This window comes from Syngnathoides biaculeatus, chromosome 1 (genome assembly GCF_019802595.1).
Source record: "Syngnathoides biaculeatus isolate LvHL_M chromosome 1, ASM1980259v1, whole genome shotgun sequence".
NCBI lineage: Eukaryota > Metazoa > Chordata > Actinopteri > Syngnathiformes > Syngnathidae > Syngnathoides > Syngnathoides biaculeatus.
This window is the reverse complement of record NC_084640.1, coordinates 1,010,960-1,030,920: the sequence shown is the minus strand read 5'-3', so window position 1 is coordinate 1,030,920 and position 19,961 is coordinate 1,010,960. Positions and strand designations below refer to the sequence as shown.

Here is a 19,961-nt window from a genome sequence, read left to right as displayed (position 1 = left end):
CTGTTGGCCCTCCTAAGCAGATCCACCCATCTACAATACTTTTGCCATCCACCTGACGATTGTTTGTTTGTTACATCTTCAAGTTAGTCAACTTGCTTCCCTCATTTACAGGTAAAAAAACATATAACCAGCCTAACCGGGGCCTTGTCTTCTTTTCTTGTCCTTGGGCTGTCCACAGTCGATATGCTACTATGAACCATTTTGAAGACGACAGCGTGCAAACTCTTCACAACACTGTCCCGGCCGGCATTCAAATGAGGCAGATAAGATATGAACATCCCACTCAAGGCCTTCTTCACCGGAAGTTTCAATATCACTATAAAGTGCCTTTGGTGTCCTCGTCAGAATCACTCTTTCATTATCTTTTTTTAAGTGATCAAACAATTGCACACACACCACTACTATGATAAGTATGTACAAGAGTCGGTGAAAGTGCTATGCGTATTCATTCTACCAGTGTTCATCTGATCCAATTGGGAGTTGCAGTACTTATTAATACAATTCAAACCTCAGTTTGAAAGATGACATATGGAGCGAGGCGGTCACAAATGAGGCAACCTCGCTGCTTGTTAAGCCTGCTAGCTCATGGAATATGAATATTGCTGCAAATGATTGTAAAGCTTGCGCCACGTGGCTGGCCAGCAGTTTAAGTGATCAAGGAAAAGAGTCCAGACAAGCAAATCAACTGTGAACAAATCCGTTTATGCACAGTACGTGTAGCACGTAATAGAGTGAATTTTGATGTGGTTGCAAAAGTTTATGATAAACCATTCCTGACTTTTGCTGTTAGTGTGATTCATGACATTACTGTTGGAAGGAAAATTGTAATTCCAACAAAATGTACATCAGTCACGATGTAGCCTACCTATCGTTTGGTGCCCCAGGTATTTTTCCATAGATGAAACGCTACTGTTTTCTGGAAGTTTATATATAATTTTTCCTCATGAAACTCATCTTTTATTGGTCCCCTCCATTACGATATAAAATTTGTGTATAACTTTGACCTGGGAGGTTTTCATTATTGTGTTGGAGAATCTGAAGGCAGAAGATAGACAGCAAAGTCTCACTGCGAGTATCTTGTAACTTCATGATAAAATCTGAGGGTCAACTAGCATATTAGCAGAAGAATCGGAGTTCACCGACCAGATTCTCTCTCTCTCTCTCTCTCTGTCTCCCTCTCCGAGAGGGCTTCGAACTTTGACAGCCCAGCTGCATCCATTTCCATCTGAAGGTAATTATGGGTGTACTATTTTGAAACCAAGCATGAGGCTATGGACAAAATACTACAAGCTATAAATTTCAAGTTCCTGTTATAACAAGTGGTTTATATTTACTTTCCAAGCCTTGTTATAGTGATGGAAATTCCTTCAGATTTTCTTTTTTACCATCCTCTTTCTTCTGCGCCTTCCCCTCTCCCACTTAATGGGTTCATGTCAGTTTTCACCCCATTGTTTTTATATTTAGAATTGTGGAGTCAAAGAAGATGTCATTGGAAAGTGAAATGAGTCAGTGATCCTCTGCTTTTACTTTGATCCGCCTTTGCACAGAACCCCTCCTTTGGAAGTTGGGTCATTTATTTGGGTCCACTACAGTATTTGGCCATTTTGACAAAGTATTGAGTGTCAGTGACAAGACTCTCCTGCTGTGACAGGTCGACATTGCGGGCCTTTGCTCCCCGGACTCTAATACAACAAAGGATAGCCCTGTCAGGCGGTAATTTACCCCAAGCGGGCTGACAGCGGGGTACTTATCAGGAGTCTTGGAGGTTAATGTTGGTGGAGGCTTTTTTGGGGACCTAAAATTAGTGTTGACAATTATTTCGCAATAACTACTGCGATTTCCCAAAGTGCAAGAAAACCGCTCAGGGACTGGACACAGCGCTATAAGACTGGTTCCCTTGTACCGCTTGCTGCCCAGATCTCTGAATATTATTTATGTCCCAATATTTGTTTGTAGTAAAATATGTAGTGGTTCAGTGGGGACTCATATACAGCAGGGGGTTCATGTGAAAAGACCAATAGGCCTTGGGTGTTTGCATAAATCAGTACTTGTGCCAAATGAGCCCGAATCCTGGAAGTGAAGAGAGTGAAAATTGGAGCTAAATGGACTGCTATAGACATCACTGCTCCCATGTGACTGTAATCAGTCTTTAAGTACATCTGAGCCCGGTTCACTACATGAGCCCATAGTTTTCTAGCACATATTTGCTTGAAGGATGTACAGCATGACAAAATTATGTCAGTACTATTTAATGGTCATGCTTTCCAACTCACGCACACAAACAGACAAATACTGCACTGGAAAAGAAAGTTGCAACGAACAAGCTCTAATGTTAGCAATCGTTACATTGATGATTTTAACAGGGCTCTTGTGAAATTTTCAAAAATACATATTGATATAGAACAAAAAAATAACTCCCTCAAACAAGTACAGCCTATGTTCAAAACATCCATGCGAAACATGTAAGCAAAATAAATGTGCATGAATTGATTTTTTGATGTATCTTCCAACCGGCTTGTTGTATTTCTGACCCAGAATGGTCCACCTTTCTGATCATTGCTTACCAATAATACATATACTGAACATTACGAAACAACGTTTGAACCAATATTTACAGGTTTATTGTGCAGTTATAAGTTGTTGTTGTGCACAATTCTCATCTTTTTTTAAATACATTTTTTTATAAATAAATCAGTTTCATTCCTTCTAAGAGGCAATAAAAATGATGAATAACCTCAATTCCATGAGATAACAAAAAACTGTAAAACAATTCTTATTTTGCAGCCAACAACTTTTAAAGAGTGTTCCAAAGCTGTGGTCAATTACTTTTAATGGCAGTCTGCGGCTCATTGCACCCTAATGATCTTTGGGTAATGAATACAATTTAAACAAATTGCTTCATCTAGCCACATCAAAAATATCTGTTTTCATTTCAATATTGGAAAATGCTCATGGAAATCTTGTACATGTACTAGTTAGTTTTAAAAAAAAGGTACAAAATCAGTGTTGTGAAAAATAAAATGACTAGCAGACATGAGTCAGCATATTATTAGCAAAACAACCTCAAATTGCTTTCACTTTCTAGCATACTTTAATGTCAATACCCTGTAGTTAATAGAAACTGCTGCCAAGAGTTCATAAACTATGATTACAAATCTAATTCCCTTCTACTTATAAAAGCAGAGGCAATTAGAATTAGCTACTTTAACATATTTTTACGATTGTGGAGTTAGCACAATGAACAAGAAACGTACTATACTGTGTGTGTGTGTGTGTATATATATATATATATATATATATATATATATATATATAATGGTCATTGGTACACAAGTACAGGCACCCAAAAAGTTTTTTTTTTTAAACATTCAATCATAGAATATAACTGCGTTATAATTGCCATGCAATCATTATAGCATTACTAAAACAATCTTATGGTACCTTAGACTTCATGTAGCACTTTTGGATTGTTTTACTTGCGGATTTATCAAATATTGTATATTTAGCAACATGACAGTAGCTCAGGAGGCCCCGTAGCTCAGTGGTTAGAGCACTGGTTTGGTAAACCAAGGATTGTGGGTTCGTATCCCACTGGGGCCTCCACTCCCTGAGAAGGGTTGCGTCAGGAAGGGCATCCGGCGTAAAAATTGTGCCAAACATATATGTGCGTTCATCTGAGATGACACACTGTGGCGACCCCGAAAGGGACAAGCCGAAAGAAACAGACAGACATACAGTAGCTCATAAATATTCGAAATACACTATAATTGACTCCTAACCAAAGCTAATGCAGTAGTAAAGTGATAATTACTGTGAATATTTGTAACAAAAACACTTTGCTGCCGTAGATATAAATTTATCAAATGGATGGAGTGAGTATGGCAGTAATTGGGCGTGTCTTCTTCTGGATCTTCTTATATGCGACGGCCTTTTTACTTTTAGGTGATGTGCAACCAAACTTCATTGTTTGCCATTTGGAACCTCTATATTTCGTGTGAGAATCATCGTAAGCCACTGATCCTCTTTACCTTTAGTACATTCGAGACATTCAGTCTTTTTCTAAATTTAATTTTCCCCTGAGACCCGAAATGTTCATATTTAAGGATGCCTCTCAAGCATTTTTAGTGGCTGGCATGAAATACCAAACATCACTCATCAATTTTTATGGAAACAATAAGCTAAGGAAAAAAAAACATCTCTTTTTTTTTCCATGCAATTGAAAAACAAGGCCAGTATGTCTAATGATAAGTGAAATCCATCCGTCCACCTCTCACCTCATTCAGACTGGCTTTCCCTCAGGAACTATTACAGTTTGAATTATTCAGTCCGGGGTTAGGAAAGAAGCGACCTCTAACCTCCACACCCGCCTCAACTCTGAAACACACCGCAGTGGAGGGAAGGACCCACCACACAGCAGCATCCACATTGCACGTCCACCGCGTCTAGTTAAGATGGGCACTCGTCACTTCAAGAGACACAAACGTAATACTCAATCAAAGACCTTATACGGTGCCGAAAAGCATGGAGGGTAAAAAATTATCAAATATTTATTCATAGGGAACTTCATTCAACTTGACGGTTCCAGTAAACCAATTTGCATATATGTTGTACTTGGACCTACATTAAGAGGCTAGGATAATACATATTCAGCAGTCGAGCCAAGAGGGTCTCCAAGGCCTCTGGTAATTAAATGTTACATACACAAATGCAGACTAAACAGATGGATTACAAGCAGGTCAGTACACCCGTGACCTGACGTTGCATGGCCCATTAAAATTACAAAAGCAAGCAACATTTATTAATTATGTGCGGCAGCTATCTACTTGTGATGATAGCCCGACTTTTGTTGAAAAATGTCAAGAAGTGCTGTAGGGTTCTCGAAGCATTTATGCGGGATGTCCCAAATGCTGTAAGAAGTCTTCAATTGCAACACATGCAACGAGACCATAGATCCATATATTCTTTTAAAGTCTTTAACTTTGTATTATAAGGTTGTGATTCACAAAATACCCCCCACCCCATTTTTTTTTTTTAAGAAAATGAGACTATTGGTTTTAGGTCATGTTGGGATCAATGGAAAATTCTAAAGTTTGTATGATCACCAGTGAGTCAGATCGGGAGGAATAAAAACTAGCCTTCGTCTTTAGAAATGGCATTCTGTTTGATATTTCTTTCAATAAGTATGCACAGCTGTTTTATAAATAAAGCTTGAAAAGCAATTGTTGCAAATCTCGTATCACGCTGGTTTATGAAAGCCACTAAGCCTCTTCAACAGAAGTAGCCAGGTTCAAACAAGAACCACATTGCTCGCTTCACGGTGCTTTCATTGCTTTGTTTTTACAGCCAGTGATTCCCGTGTTTCCTACAATGGGGGAAGATTTACAGAATGGTGTCATCATAATTTTGAGAGGATCGGAAAATCAGCATTGTTAATGATAGACAATCTGCCCAGAGTAATAAAATATTTCAAAAACAAGTTAATAGTACATTAGTTCAAGATACAGGCGATCAAACATGTTTTCTTTACACATTGTGGTCCGATGAGGATCAATGGGCCTTATCTTGGATTAGGTTACAAACATGGTGTCCACGGGCACCAGGTCGGTCCCCACGGACTAAGGGCTGTTGTAAACTTAGTTCACCACTAATGGAACATTGTGATTTTATAGGAACATTATCAAAGTGATCAATTCAAAATGTAAACACTTTTTAAAGAGATTACCACAGAGTCGTCTTTATCTGTTCCAACCTTGATAAGTCATGGTGTCGACATTGTTATAAAACATCAACATGGTGAGTCTCTAAAGATACAAGAATACAATAGATTTTTAATAATAATGAATAAAGTAAATTTTGATCAAAAGTCTTGATTATGGACTAAGAAGCAACATTTTGTCATTGGCATGAATTATTTTGCAATTAGTTTGCTTGTTTAAGGGGGAAATGTAAAGATTAACGCATGAAGTAAGTGGGACAACTTTGGCGCAGGACGGTTTTGAAAAAGATGCATTCGATATCTCAACACTGTACACAAATACACACATGGGAAAGTAGAGCATGGCTCCCAATGCTGAGAACATGCTCAAACAGTATCTTTGTCTGCATCACTGCAGCTTTAGCACCTTTTGGAGTTTCAATGTCAACTTTTGGTGCACTGCTTTCACATGTTGATGGTCAGTGGGCTGGAGTAAAGTAATTAGCGTTCACTAACAGCCCCAGCATCAGATAACGGGCACGTTGTGCAATCTTCGACTAAGCTGTTGCTGTGGAGGTTTGGGCTATTTGTGTTTGGTGATGACATAATCTCCACAGGTATTTGAGAAGGTACAGTTTGGCAGTCTGGTTGACCCCAGAAATGACGATGCAATAATAACTGTATCAGCGAGTCCACGCCATTGGTCTATATTCTACTAAAGTATGTGTGAATGTCTTCTCTGGAGGGAGTTTCAGACTCTCCATAAGTCTTCAATATTGCCACAAAGTCTGAAAAGTAGTCGCTAGAGGATTCAGAAAAGTCGTTAAATATAAATTGTCAAAACTGAGAAAATGCTCACATCATTGTTGATGTCATGGTAACAAAACTCATGCACAGTGTTTGGATTCAACAAAAGCATCCAAATTCAAAATTTGAGCCAGAATGTGACTAGTGGATTAAGTCTGCTATAGTTCTTTATTATGTGTTCATGTGGAGGGCTGAAGGTCAGCTATCTTATTTAAGGACACCTGGGAACTGTTTTTTATATTGTTAAAAAATGCAAGTCTCCTTTAAGAGAAAAAAAAAGTTTAGCAATATCGGCATCCAGGGAAATCCAAAGTACATTTCATTATATTACTTGGAGACCTTGCTATTAAAACAAATCAACTACATGATAGAGCGAATGCAAAGATCCTGGGAATCATGCAGCCTAATGCTTGGGGGTTCCAAAATGTTCTGCATTAACTTAACTTATAGCAAGCCATACAATTCTAAAAGCTCTTAGCTAATGTCTGCTAAACGGACATTGTTAATTAACCTCCGTTGAACCTACCTCCATCTTTGGAGCAAAGGTTGAGTAGGTTGTGGACGGTGTCCATCATCTCCTGTTGCTGCCTCTGCATGGCGGTGCTGTTTCCGGTGGCCCGGCTGAGCTGGGCCTCCAGCTCTTTGATAACCCCACTCTGCCTCCCAACAAGGACTTGGAGGCTTCCTTTCTCCTGCTTTAGAGTCTCCAGTTCTTCTTGGTGTCTCATCTCCATCTCTAACATCTTCTGCTCCATGAGGCTAAGGAAAAAAGTAAAGCAAAAAATTAATTGAAAATTGCCATTCTTTTTTTTCTGAAATGACAATTGTTTCATGCGGCATGAGTGTCGTACATGTTTTGCTCTGACAAGCCAATCAGACTTGAACTTGAAATCTGCTTGGTTTAAAAACAATACTGTTCCTAATATAGTTTCAGTGACGCTGGCCAGCACTGCTGATCCTGAAGACTTTTGGGGGATTAGATTGACATTGCAGCACATAGAAATTGAAATCTAAAATCTAATATTGACATTCAGCAATCAGTTTATTCAAGATGAAACACAAAGTAAAGAGAATAGCTTGTTGGGAATAAATTCCTACAATTTCATGTAACAAATATTAGAAGTAAGGTACAAAATATAGCGGCACAGTAGATGACAGTTTAGTACATCTGCCTCATGGTTCTGATAATCCACGTTCAGATCTGACCCCACAAGTGTGCAGCTTGCATGTTCTACCCCTTCCTGCATGGGTTTTCTCCACGTATTCTGGTTTGCTCCCACATCCCAAAAACATGTGTGGTAGTTAGATTAAAGAGTCTAAATTGCCCATAGTTGTGAGTGGTTGATTGTTTCTATGTGCCCTGCGATTGACTGGCGACTGGTTTAGGGTGTACTCTGCCTCTCGCCCGAAGATAGTTGGGATAGGCTCCAGCACTACCACGACGCTTGTGAGGATAAGCCATATGGAAAATGGATAGATGGATGGGTTCTAAAAATGTCTGTGCTCCTGATAGCCTTGCTGACAATGTTTTCCCATTACTCCAGCAGACAGTACAGTGATACTGTATTGTATACAGTATATAGATACTGTCAGCAAAAATGCACACATTTATTCAACCACGTAATTAAAACGAGACAATGCACGATCAGGACGCACTTTATCGTAGGCTCTTTAAATTTCAAATTAAACTTCTTGGGAAGTCTTCTCATACTGTAAATTAAATAATTTAGGTTTGAGATTGCAAGTAGATGTGCAACTATAATTTGCCATTTTAATTAATAAATAAAGCCAGTAAGGAGAAGTGGTAGCTAAAAACGGATGGATGGAAAAACATTTTTTATTCAGATAATACAAGTAAATTCTATAAGCAATGGAAAATAAAAAATACATTTACATATTTGTTTGTTAAAAGAACTGTATTTCGTTTAACCATAACATAAACAAAAGAATGATTGTGGTAATAGACAGTGTGGTCAATTGGTAGCATAAACACACTCCATACAATCGAATATCAAGGATTGTACCATCTCAAGATGGGTTTACTATGCCCAAAGGTCAACACAAGTCGTGATGCCATTTCTACTGTATTTCATAAATATGACCATATGGCTGTATTTGTTTGCTTGAATCGTTACTTGTTTACCTGTTCTTGTCATGGAGCTTGTTGATCTCAGTGGTCTGGACCATTAACTGCTTCTCCAGTTTGTTAGTGGAAAGAGAATTTTCCAGCAGCTGGATCTCGAGCCTCGATGTTTGATTCAGAACCTGACACACACATACACACACACACACACACAAACACACACACGCACACACACACACACACACACACATGCACACACACATCCACACACACACACACACACACGCACACACACGCGCACACACTCACAGACCCCCCCCCAAAAAAACACACACAAACACACAAATTGAGTTCTCCTTCAGCAAAATGGAAGCAAGAAGCCCACCAATCCATCAGTGTATTCAGAATTGTATTTTCCTTCACTGCATATTTTTATCACATTTGCTTGGCATAACCTTTAAACATGCAGGAGGCATCATGCAGATTTGCACCGTTTACATTAGTTCAGTTTTCTGAAACATTACATTACCTGCGTCTCAACATCCGTCAGCTTTCGTGTTTGTTCTGCAGTTTTAGAGAGAAGGTTGGTTCCCATTTCTAACATGGCCGCCGTGTGGTTGTGTACAGCGCTCTGTTGCAGCTGAGCCATCTCAGTTTTCATTCTTTCTTTGACGTAATTCTCGATCTGGATGGAAGATGACAGGGGATGAATTCAAATCCGAGCAAAGTACATCATATCGATCAAGAATTATTAAGTACTGTGTACTTCATTTCAAGGACTGCAAACAACGTTGTGTCACTGATGATGACACTGAATATTAAAGAAAACAACACATTAGGTAATGTTCAGGGCAGTAAATCATTCCTCTGACTTACAGATATATACGTCTTGAAAAAAATGTATCAATAGATCACTGTTATCTGGTGGAAAGGATCCAATTGCTGTTTGCTTCTTATGCACAGTGCATATTGTAATTAATAAAGGCACCCCGACTCATCTTTAACCAATGAACAAACAATTTAATAATTTTACTAAAACCTCTCATGGAAATGTAAGCCTGAAGTCCTAAGTGCAGATGTGGCTTCCAAATTCTAATACAATACCATACTCCGCAAAACAAATGGATGTGATGGATGTATTGTTGTAAAAGGAACGAAAAGGTTTGCTGTCCAACTTAAACAGGCAGTTCTGCGTTTGCGTTCGATTGACGGTGTAATGTCCTCACTTGGCAGAGATTTAAAAGTTAAACAGCACATTTTTTTCCAGCGGTGTGGGACATTCTCCGACATTTTTGTTTTTACCTTGAGCCGATATTAGCTAACAGTTCACTGTGGTGTTAGCTGAAAAAATAGATGGTGAAATTGATTTGGAATTATAGGTCTTGTAAAGTTAGATGATATTGCATTATCGTGAATCATATAGTATTACTTTGTTTAGAAAATGATTTCAGTCCACTGTGAAATGTAAAACCAGTGAACTCTGTAGATGGTGTAGGATGTTTTTAAATAACCTTTCAAAAGTAAAGCGCACGTTCTACACTGGAGGTTTGTCCATCTGCTGAGGACCACATGAGACAATGTATGTCACCTTGAGAGAAAAGATGGTGAAAGCACAGATGGCTTGACGCAATAGAGTCAATGAATTCACTTCACCTGGGGGAGATTCAATGTTTTAAGCGGGATAAACGGTGGGGGTGCATCAATACGTTGAAAGGGTTTCTCACCTCAAAAAGTCTGACAAAGGAGAGTTTCTATGTGAAGAGATATTTGATTGATAGATTGATTAACCTCAAAGTCAGACATCGAATCGGATTTCAGAGAGTTAAATGCCATTCCAGATTGCCGATGCAGTGTTGACAAGATCTATGTTGTGGATATTAGATAGCATTGTGACTTGAAACAAACCTTCGTGGGGGTTTATGGCAGCATGTAACGTTAAGAAAATGACAATAACCGTTTAATCCAGAAATTGCCACAGGATGCATCAGAAGTGATGCTGGCTATTTTGGGTCTTTCATTGTGTATTTCGTAGACCGGACTGTTTAATGCAGTTTCCATGATCCCTAAGTACACGCTATTAAATGTATGTGTTTTATTGCTTCTTGCGCAGACGCATTTTAATGCTTTAAGTTGAACGTATGTCTGCATTCCCTTCTGCGGTTGAAGGTTGCAAGAGAGGTATTCAAATAAAATACCACTTGCATGAAAATAGAAATACATTTGGCTTTTGAATAACAAAGTAGACTTTGAAGAGACATTCCAGAAGGTGCAATAACAAGAGAATCTGGATTTAGAAACTGCTAAATTCTGAGTCTCTTTTTTCCAAAAATCACTGCGAAAGACATGTTCATGTCTCCCTAAGTGCTTACAAGTTACATCTGGGCTTATGTTCTACAAATTCACTAATGATGCAACTTGGGAGCCAAACGCCAGACTGCTCCGTTGCATTAGCAGCATAAATGTTCCATCTCAATGCAGTTTTACCTGCCTAAACGATATTCTATTCAGACATTTTATGAGGAACAATTGGCTGGTAACTCCAGGAACACAACTGCTTTGGGTTATAGTGGACATAAATAACAACATGTGTCACACTAAAGTATATGTCAAGATCCAGATCGGTCAGTTTTCAAGACCAAAAGGGCTTTTCGTCATGTTTGAGGAAAAGTGTTTTGGTTACTGGATATACTGTAATGTGTGCACAGTTTTAGGGAGAAAATCACAGACCAAAAGGACGTGTGAGCTTCCCCATACATATGCTGTACATTATCACGGCAGAACTGCTAAATTGCTTTCACTTGGGAGCCAAGAACAGAATCATCTCTCATGATACTACTCCCTACTATCATTGTTACAGATAACTGTGAATGTTTACCACTTGTCTGACATTTCCCTTTTAGTGTGACGTCCATTTCAAAAAATGATCTTGATCTTTTCTAAACAGCAGCAGTGGTGGGACTTAGTAGGGATCAGTTACATCTCCGCTTATGGGCGTGAATGTACTGTATTTGGAAAGATGGTGGTATTACTGTGGGGTGACGCATCTTGTGGGACGCATCCGTTACGCAAGAAACAATTGCACATTCTTTAAATGGACTTGGGAAGACGGGACAGTCCAATATCATACCCAAATCAGAGACAAAGATTAGTTTTCTCACTCTGTTCAATAATAAAGGAATCCAGTTACCCCTGCACCAAATTTCCTTTATCAATATAGTGCTGTCATTAACTTTCAGGTCCTGTTTTGTGAAGGGAAGCTTAATAATCTTGACATTTAGCAAGCATGTTGTTTTAACATTCCCCTGCTAAATGTGATTTTAAATATCATAACTTTCTAATTTTTTCAATATGCTGTTCCTATACAACTCCATGCCAGAATAAACAGAACTGCAGATTTGCTTGTAAAAATAACATGTATGCACACTGAGTGACAATTTGGAATTGTTTCCCCTTTGTGACACGTATGAGATTCTCTCATGTTCATGTGAACAGTACAATTCAATTATTTTTTTTTATATCCAATCCAAGCCTCATTCATATGTACATATACTGTAAATTATCTGTGAGTGCAGTATGGATGCTCACAGGGCACAGATCCACCCTGTACTTCATCAAAAGGTGACAAAAGTAAACGACAGACAAAGGAGCAGAAAACAATATTAGTTTTTGTAATGTGAATGACAATAAAAGATTAGATTTAACAAAAAAAATAATCTGAATTGGGCATCATTCACTGCCGTATGAACGTTGCTCAAGTCACAGTCCAACGGGTGATTACTTGCTGACTGAAATAGTGAAACTCTGGATAATTTCAAAATCCCACCCATTTGCTTTGTACGCAGCCCAATAAGATGAAATCTGGTTCCCCTTCTGTCTTGGTACTGTTGGGATCAGAACTAAATTCTGAATACAGAGATTGGATAACACGGTATGTTGGCTATGAGTTCCACAGTCACACTACATGAAATTCAACAAACTCATTATACAGTAAATACTTTCTCTCACCTCCTTATCTGACTGAGTCCACTGCTTCTGTCAATTAAGATTACAGGTTTGAACGGGAAAATTCCTCACCCGACCAATTAGTAAATTCCACTCTTGTTGACATTCCAGCCTCATCTTTTTTCCCCCCATTCTGGAAATTCCCTACCTTACTTCATGGTCAAGACTAATTAAACCGCATACGTTGCTCTTGTGTCGCCTCCCCGTCTTTCAATTTTCCTCATGTTTGTCAAAGCTGTTTTAAAACAATGTCAATATTGCCGTTATATGAATGATACAATAACAGCATCTACGTCATCCTCGGCCCATGATGCAAATCAAGCCGTAATGATCTGTCCCCGAACTTCACAATGTGAAGTCTTTTCGCCTTTCTTTCACTTTTAAACCACCAAGATCCTCAAATGCTTGCTTATGTTTCCATAATATATCATATTTGTCTTATCACCAAGCATTTTGATAATTAATTAATAACTAATTTCCTGTTTGGTAATTTTTCGCTTTTATGTTTATCTCACATGTTTAATCCTCTCACTCGAGTTTACAATATGCAGCTCAGGGGCAAAAAAGGAACAAAAAAAACCTAAAAAATGGCTGAAGAATTTTATAAAACTCAAGAACTTACTTGTCGGTAGTTTATATACTAAAACAACAACAAAAAAACATCTTTTAACTCAAACATTTAGCTACAAATAGCAAAGTCAGAGAAACTGACTTACAACTTCTTTCATTTACACTTCTGATATTAGTCTCATTTCCGCATTCCTTTTGTGTGAAACTGTTTTACCCGCCGTCGGCACAGTGGATCAGCTGTAAAGTGTTGGCCTCACAGTTCTGAGGTCCAGAGTTCCATCCCGGCACCGCCTGTATGAAGTTGGCACGTTCTCCTCGTGCCTGCGTGAGTTTTCCCGGGCCCTCCGGTTTCCTCCCACATCCCAAAAATATGCAACATTAACTTGACACTCTAAATTGCACATAGACGTGATTGTGAGTGTGACTTGTCTGTCTCCATATGCCCTGCGATTGGCTGGCGCCCAGTTCAGTGTGTACCCCGCCTCCTGCTTGGTGACAGCTGAAATATGCTTCAGCACTGGTGTAACCCTTGTGAGGATAAGCGGCTAAGAAAATCGATGGAAGGCTGTTTTACCCCCCAAAAAGCCATTTCATATATATGGCTTTGCAGACAAGGTGAAAAAAGTGTGTGCCCTCTATTTGTTCACTGACACTTGAAGGTGAAATTGACAACACCTCAGTGTAAGTTGAGCATCGAAGTAACTCAGAGGCTTGACCGGCTCGTCAATCCTTCTGTAGCATATTACAAAGATATGGTCAAATTCTGTACATGCCTTTGGAAGCTGCTTGAGTCGGTGTTTGTTTTTAAAGGCAGTTTTAAGGCTCTTTGTCTTAAACTCTGTCAAGATTAGGTGAGTAACAACTTGGTCTGAACTCACAGTTGACTTGTGTGACCTTTTGCCCCAGTGGCCAAACGCCAGGCGTTGACTCAAGCGCTTTTTTGTGTCCAATAGAATGTGAAAGGGGGAAAACAAATAAAAAATTAAGAAGGGAGAAGATGTCCCGTGTGTGTTTTATGTGTATGAATTTAATGCTTTAATTTGAAAAGCTAAAACCCTGACATGGGCATTATAGGTGGTAGAGCTCGGTGGTCTAGAACAGTCTGTTTGGTTGTCATTTCAAGACTGTAAATGATCTCTAATGATTATATCTTAAATGAACTTTAGTGCCAATGTATCAAATGAATACATTGCATTAAATTACCTTGATGATGGAATCTTGTCCTGGGAAAAGATTAAATCCTTTATTACTGTTGTTGTACATTTTGCCATGCCTTATCGTTAACTCTGCAATTGTATTTATCTCTGAACTATAGCTAAATATTTCAGAAGCTAATCACTATTTAATATCTCAATTTAAATAATATCTAAAGTATTGAATTCTTCCCTTTAACGTTTTGGAGAAATATGCACTGATCTTAATAAACTGGGACTTTGTATTAATAGGGATTAATTATTCACAGAAAACGTAGTTTAAAAATGATGCATTTAATCACACTTCATGAACTCAAGGCAACACTGACCACTTCTCCCTAATTTGAATTTTGTAAATTTGCTGCTCAGTGGGGGAGGGAGAGAGAGAGAGAGAGAGAGAGAGAGAGAGAGAGAGAGAGAGGAGAGAGAGAGAGAGAGAGAGAGAGGGAGACTTACCATATATGTCTACAAGCTTCAGAATCAGTATTCATTTCCAAATGTAAAGCTTCAGTTTGGATGACCCGAAATTATAATGTCTATTAAATGATAAAAACGAATAATTACTTTTATTCCACATAAATATAATTTCCCATGATATCGGATGACACTAACGTTCTCCACGTACTTTGTATGATCATATGGGAGCGAAGGAGCCCGAGACATGGGAAGGCATCTAAAACCAAAACAACAACAAACTAAGACCCATTTCTACATCTAGAAATGGTTATAGAGTGGGGAAACACAAGAACGATTTTGATGCGTGACGCAGTTTGGGAATCTTTCCTGTGGGACATATTGGGTCAGGAATGTTTCTGACGATGGCTTTCTTGTCTCTTTCGGGTTAAGACAATGCCAGTAGCCCTCAGACCAACATACACTAAAACTACTGTCTCCAGTTTGCGTGCTTGTTCCCAAATATTACATTTCAAATTGCATTCCTCTTGATTGTGCACCGTTAATATCTAATCAGAAAATTATTCTGTTCAAAAGACCTAAACAGTACAATTTCTTCATCAACTTTGTTCTCGGGCTGTGTGAGTACGTTTGTTCTTGTCTTTATTTTATCTAGCGTTTGGACATTTTTCAGATTGGCCCACATAAGAACAATTTTCAGTTTAGCTCCATTAAATTTCAAGCCTTTACAGTATTTGTGTGCTGAAACACTGCAAAACTGGGTGTCTCCCCCAATAAAAATAAATGGACATTTAATAGCAAAACCTTTTTCCTTTTTCTGTCACATTTGTGCTTCATTTTCATCCCAACATCCTATTTAGCAAGTTTTCTGTGATTTATGGCTCTTCTATCTTTGTTGTAGTGTGCAATCACAAAAGGAGATATATACACATTCAGCTGTAATTTAGGCTATTCTTTTCTCACTTCTCCTCCTGTCTCTGTAAATAATACAGCTCTCTTATAACATCTGCTTTACTGAGCTCAGCAGACTTCTGGGTTATCACACTCAGCCCAGATTGTGTTACAAGTCAATTTCACCCCAATCACCGTTTGTCTTGCTAAAGGAAGAACCAAAGTCCAAGCAATATAATGATTACTTTTTAAATACAGTAACCAATGGCAGGACATGAAAAAATATGCAAGTGTCTCATCACAAGGAGCTGAATTTCCTCGAAATGACGCGCAACTCATGACTAAACAGACAAGACGAGGTGCAGTAGCCTGACTAACATCACCACATGGAACTGTTTTAGTTTGACCTGGGGTTCAATTACGCGAGTAGAAGAGGATAATGGATTTCGCTGTTCACGATAATGTGGAGCCAATCCATGGCCGCTATTGTATTATTGTCGAGCGTCAGGATTTGAAACAATTGCATTGAAATAGTCTTCCTTCAATAAATGATTGATGCGAATGCAGTCAAGCTTCTTGTCAGTGGCTAACTGCTTTTTGATGCCGGGGGTCCTCAGTTTATGACAGCTGCGGCATACGACGTTTCCAAGTTACAATCAGACATTGCTTAGTAGCACTTCCACACTTTCTTCTCCATTAAATATCAAGAGCAGTTTGTCTGTTTAAAAAATTTCAGGTCAAGCTATATGTACCTAGTTTGTTTAGAGACGTGGTCAGCCGTAATCTCTTTATAGAGCGATAGAATAGTACATGACAAACGGATGGTCTTTTACTTTATGGAGGAGGGTTTGCCATATAATTACACGATCTTATATATTCTGCCATTTAGACACTGGGTCATCGTGTAGGTACACTGTGATGTTTGACAACCACTATGCGACTGCCACAGGCACTTACAAGTTTGTACCTGCCATAACACAAAGAAGAGCATCCTATTTGATGCTGAACAGGCCATCACTTAAGTTGAAGATTAATTCCTCCAAACACAAGCTTATGTATGTCAAACAGTCCTCCATATGCACATATGTTGAAATGGACAGGAGTGTGACGCAGGATCATCTAGACACACGTATACACACACACACGTATGCTAGGATTTACACAAGGATTACATGCTCCCGTCTGGCTATGCTGCAGACACGTCATGTTAAATAAACATCAAGAAGCATTTGTGTTGCAGGTGTGAAAGTTGAGCTTGGAGGCAACGCTCACCTCATTTGATCACTGACAGATTTATGAGGAAATTCCTGTGAGCTAAATGGCAGGGATAAAGAAACACTTTATCGTCTGTTGGCTACTGTTAAAATAATTAACGTGGGTGAAGTTTTGTCGAAGCATGATCAGTCCGTTTGTCTTTTTCAAAAGTTGCAGTACAGCTTCATGGTCTGTGGCTACTATTAGGATTTTGTTTTTACTTGCTAAAACAACAAATGACCATGTAGGGCTCTACCGAGGCTGACCATCCATCCATCCGACCATTTTCTTGCACTTATCCTGGTAAAGGTTACTAACAGATGTTTGGATAAGAGGCAGGGCACACCTTTGACTGGTTGCCAGGTCACACCTTGAAGGTTGTTTCCAGGGCATATGCATAAAAAACCCCTCTGTCACTAACATCAAACATCGATGGGCAATGTAAACTCTCTGTTCAGCATGAATATTTTTGGAATGTGGGAAAGAAAGCCTACCTGTAGAAAATCCACAAAAGCGCAGGAAACGGCAGAGATTCAAATTGAGAACCTTAGACTGTGAGGCAAATGTGAGGCGAACATGTTACACTGGTATAGCACATTTTAAGAACCACTGTCTCTGTGCAAAGTAACACTGGAATGTAAGAAGATATATTTTGTGACAGTATTTCTGTTGAGGTTGATAGTTGACCACAAATGGATTTAACTCTGGCAAACATTACAGAAAAGAATGGTTTACCAGCTATTGTTTTTGCATTTATCAATATTTATTACCGTAATTTCTGGCCTACAAGCCCCAACTTTTTCCCACGCGCTTAAAACTCTGCGGTTTATGCGATGATGCAATTAATTTGTGCATTTTTTCTAACGGCTGCAAGGGGTCACTCAAACGGAAAAGGTAAAAATGAGACCGGTGGAATATATGTGCCTTGGAAGTGACTTTTATCGGCCCTGTTAGTGGTGCGCTAGCTTTAGCGCTGTGCTAGTGTGTTGTTGCTGTGTTACTGGCGTGTCTGAGTGATACTTACCAGTAAGTTTTATTTTAACCTGCCCTGTTAGCGTTAACACTAGCACGACGCTAGCATTAAACTCTGTGTACATTTTTCTTTGTAAATATCTCATGTTTTAATGTGGGTTTCAATGTGGAAACTTGCGGCTTTTACACAGCTGCGGCGTATGTATGTACTAAATGGTATTTCCTTCACAAATATACTCAGTGAGGCTTATAACTAGGTGCGCTCTGTAGCCCAGGAATTACGGTAATAACTTAATGAATTACATTACATATGTTTTGGGGGAGCCTAAGAACAAAAAAGAATCAATTGTATAACATGGTTGCTTTAAGAAACAAAAAAATGAGACTCCAAACCAAAACAAGTGAGTCGCCCATTAGTCATTTCTATTCCATCCAGTCTACACTGTGGGGGAACCAGACAGTTTATCTTCTGCCCAATATCCTGCACTCGCTCCATATCTCCCTCTGTCTCGCTTTGTATCTCTGTGAGACTCATGTCATCAATTTTGCAGAACTTGAACTGACTCCACAAGCTTTTCTTTCAAAATTTAGCACCTCTTTTAGCCGGCTGATTGTGATTCTTTGGTGAAAAAACAACCCTCAATCCACCAGGATAAACTCCGAAAGAAGGTGAAACAGTTCTGTCCTATGGAGTCTCTGGAAAGAGCTCTGGCGTTGACAGAGAAAGACGTTTATTCGGTGCACGTGTCGAGGAGAGTTAAAGAGATGCTTGAGTGGATGCTCAGCTTTGGAGGAAATTTTTGGGGAGGCTTGAGGATTTTTTTTTCCTCAACTTCACTTGAAATGATCATCGTTAGAGGAAACGGGAATCAAATGAGTGCTTACCGTAAACTTAAAATAAAACATGCAATCAATGAGAAAGAATGAAAAACACGGAGGCTAATAAATCACTCTCCTCGCCAGAATCAGCTATAAGAAGCACATTTTCTCAATATTATCCTTTGCTGGAAGTAAAAATTGAACTAACACCTCATGAAGTTGAAATAGTAGAGGGCACCCTAATAAAACATTAAAAACATCCAAACCAATGAGAATGTAAAAACTGTATGTCTGAGAAATAAACAGCAGCTGATGAGTGTCATACTATCACCATTTGATTTTGATTAAAAAATTAAAAAATCTAAAACAAATACAGCCAGTTTTGTAATTGAGAAGTTCATAGTCAGTAGTAATTTGTGGCAGGCTTTGATAAAACGACTTTACTGTAATGTTTTTTTCTATCTAAAAAAATGTAATCTCATATTGGCTCCGAATGACTCGGCGGCGTTGCAGTGGCAGATTGTCACGAACCTTAAGCATTTGGCAACTCTCTTGACTATAACTTATCACTCTGGATGAAATGACTTCCACTTGCCTGCCCAGAATAATATTATGGTGAATCTGTGAAAGAGCCTTTTGTTCTCATTTCTGGGATTTAATAAGATTCTAACACAAAAATAGAGTAAAATACAGTTTTAAAGATTAGTCCTGTTGTGTGTTCAAGGCTTGTTTGTTTAATGTGGAGGTTTTGGGTCATTCCATTCACAATCAAATATCTTTTCAAATGAAAACAACCCATTGTTGATCTTTTTCCCTGTAGCACAATATAAAAACACAAGCACTCTGGAGATTTAAAAAAAACAACCACCTCTCTCAAGCCAAACACCTGTGTCCTGTAAGTGGACAAATGTTTACATAAGTAGTTGGATCCAGAGGGTTTTGACAGATTTTATTCATTTTTTAAACCATCTAAATGGATTTAAAATGAAACACTGAAGATGTAATTGAAATGTAGAATTTGACTGGAATTTTTGTAATAAAAAAATAATTCAGAATTCACAGCCATTATAATATGGAACATGTGTTTGTTTGTTCTTTATTAGCTTACAAGGTTAAAAAAAAAAAAAAAAAAAAAAAAAAAAAAAAAAGGTAGCACGGTGGTTCAACTGGTAAAGTCTACGCCTCAGAATTCTGAGGACCCAGGTTTTGATCCTGGCCCTGCCTGTGTGGAGTTTGCATGTTCTCTCCATGCCTGCGTGGG

General features: G+C 38.7%; 1 protein-coding gene across 3 annotated transcripts in view; it reads right to left on the bottom strand.

The window, feature by feature from the left end:
* Positions 1–19,961, bottom strand: part of angpt1 (angiopoietin 1) — a 63,100-nt gene that overhangs the window by 18,232 nt on the left and 24,907 nt on the right. For all 3 annotated transcript variants that reach the window (XM_061815867.1, XM_061815901.1, XM_061815809.1), the window contains 3 exons: positions 9,115–9,270; positions 8,646–8,767; positions 7,029–7,261 (listed from right to left, as the gene is read on the bottom strand). In XM_061815867.1, coding sequence (XP_061671851.1) covers positions 7,029–7,261; positions 8,646–8,767; positions 9,115–9,246 — 487 coding nt within the window. In that variant the 5' untranslated portion in view covers positions 9,247–9,270. The remainder of the gene's footprint in view (positions 1–7,028; positions 7,262–8,645; positions 8,768–9,114; positions 9,271–19,961) is intronic.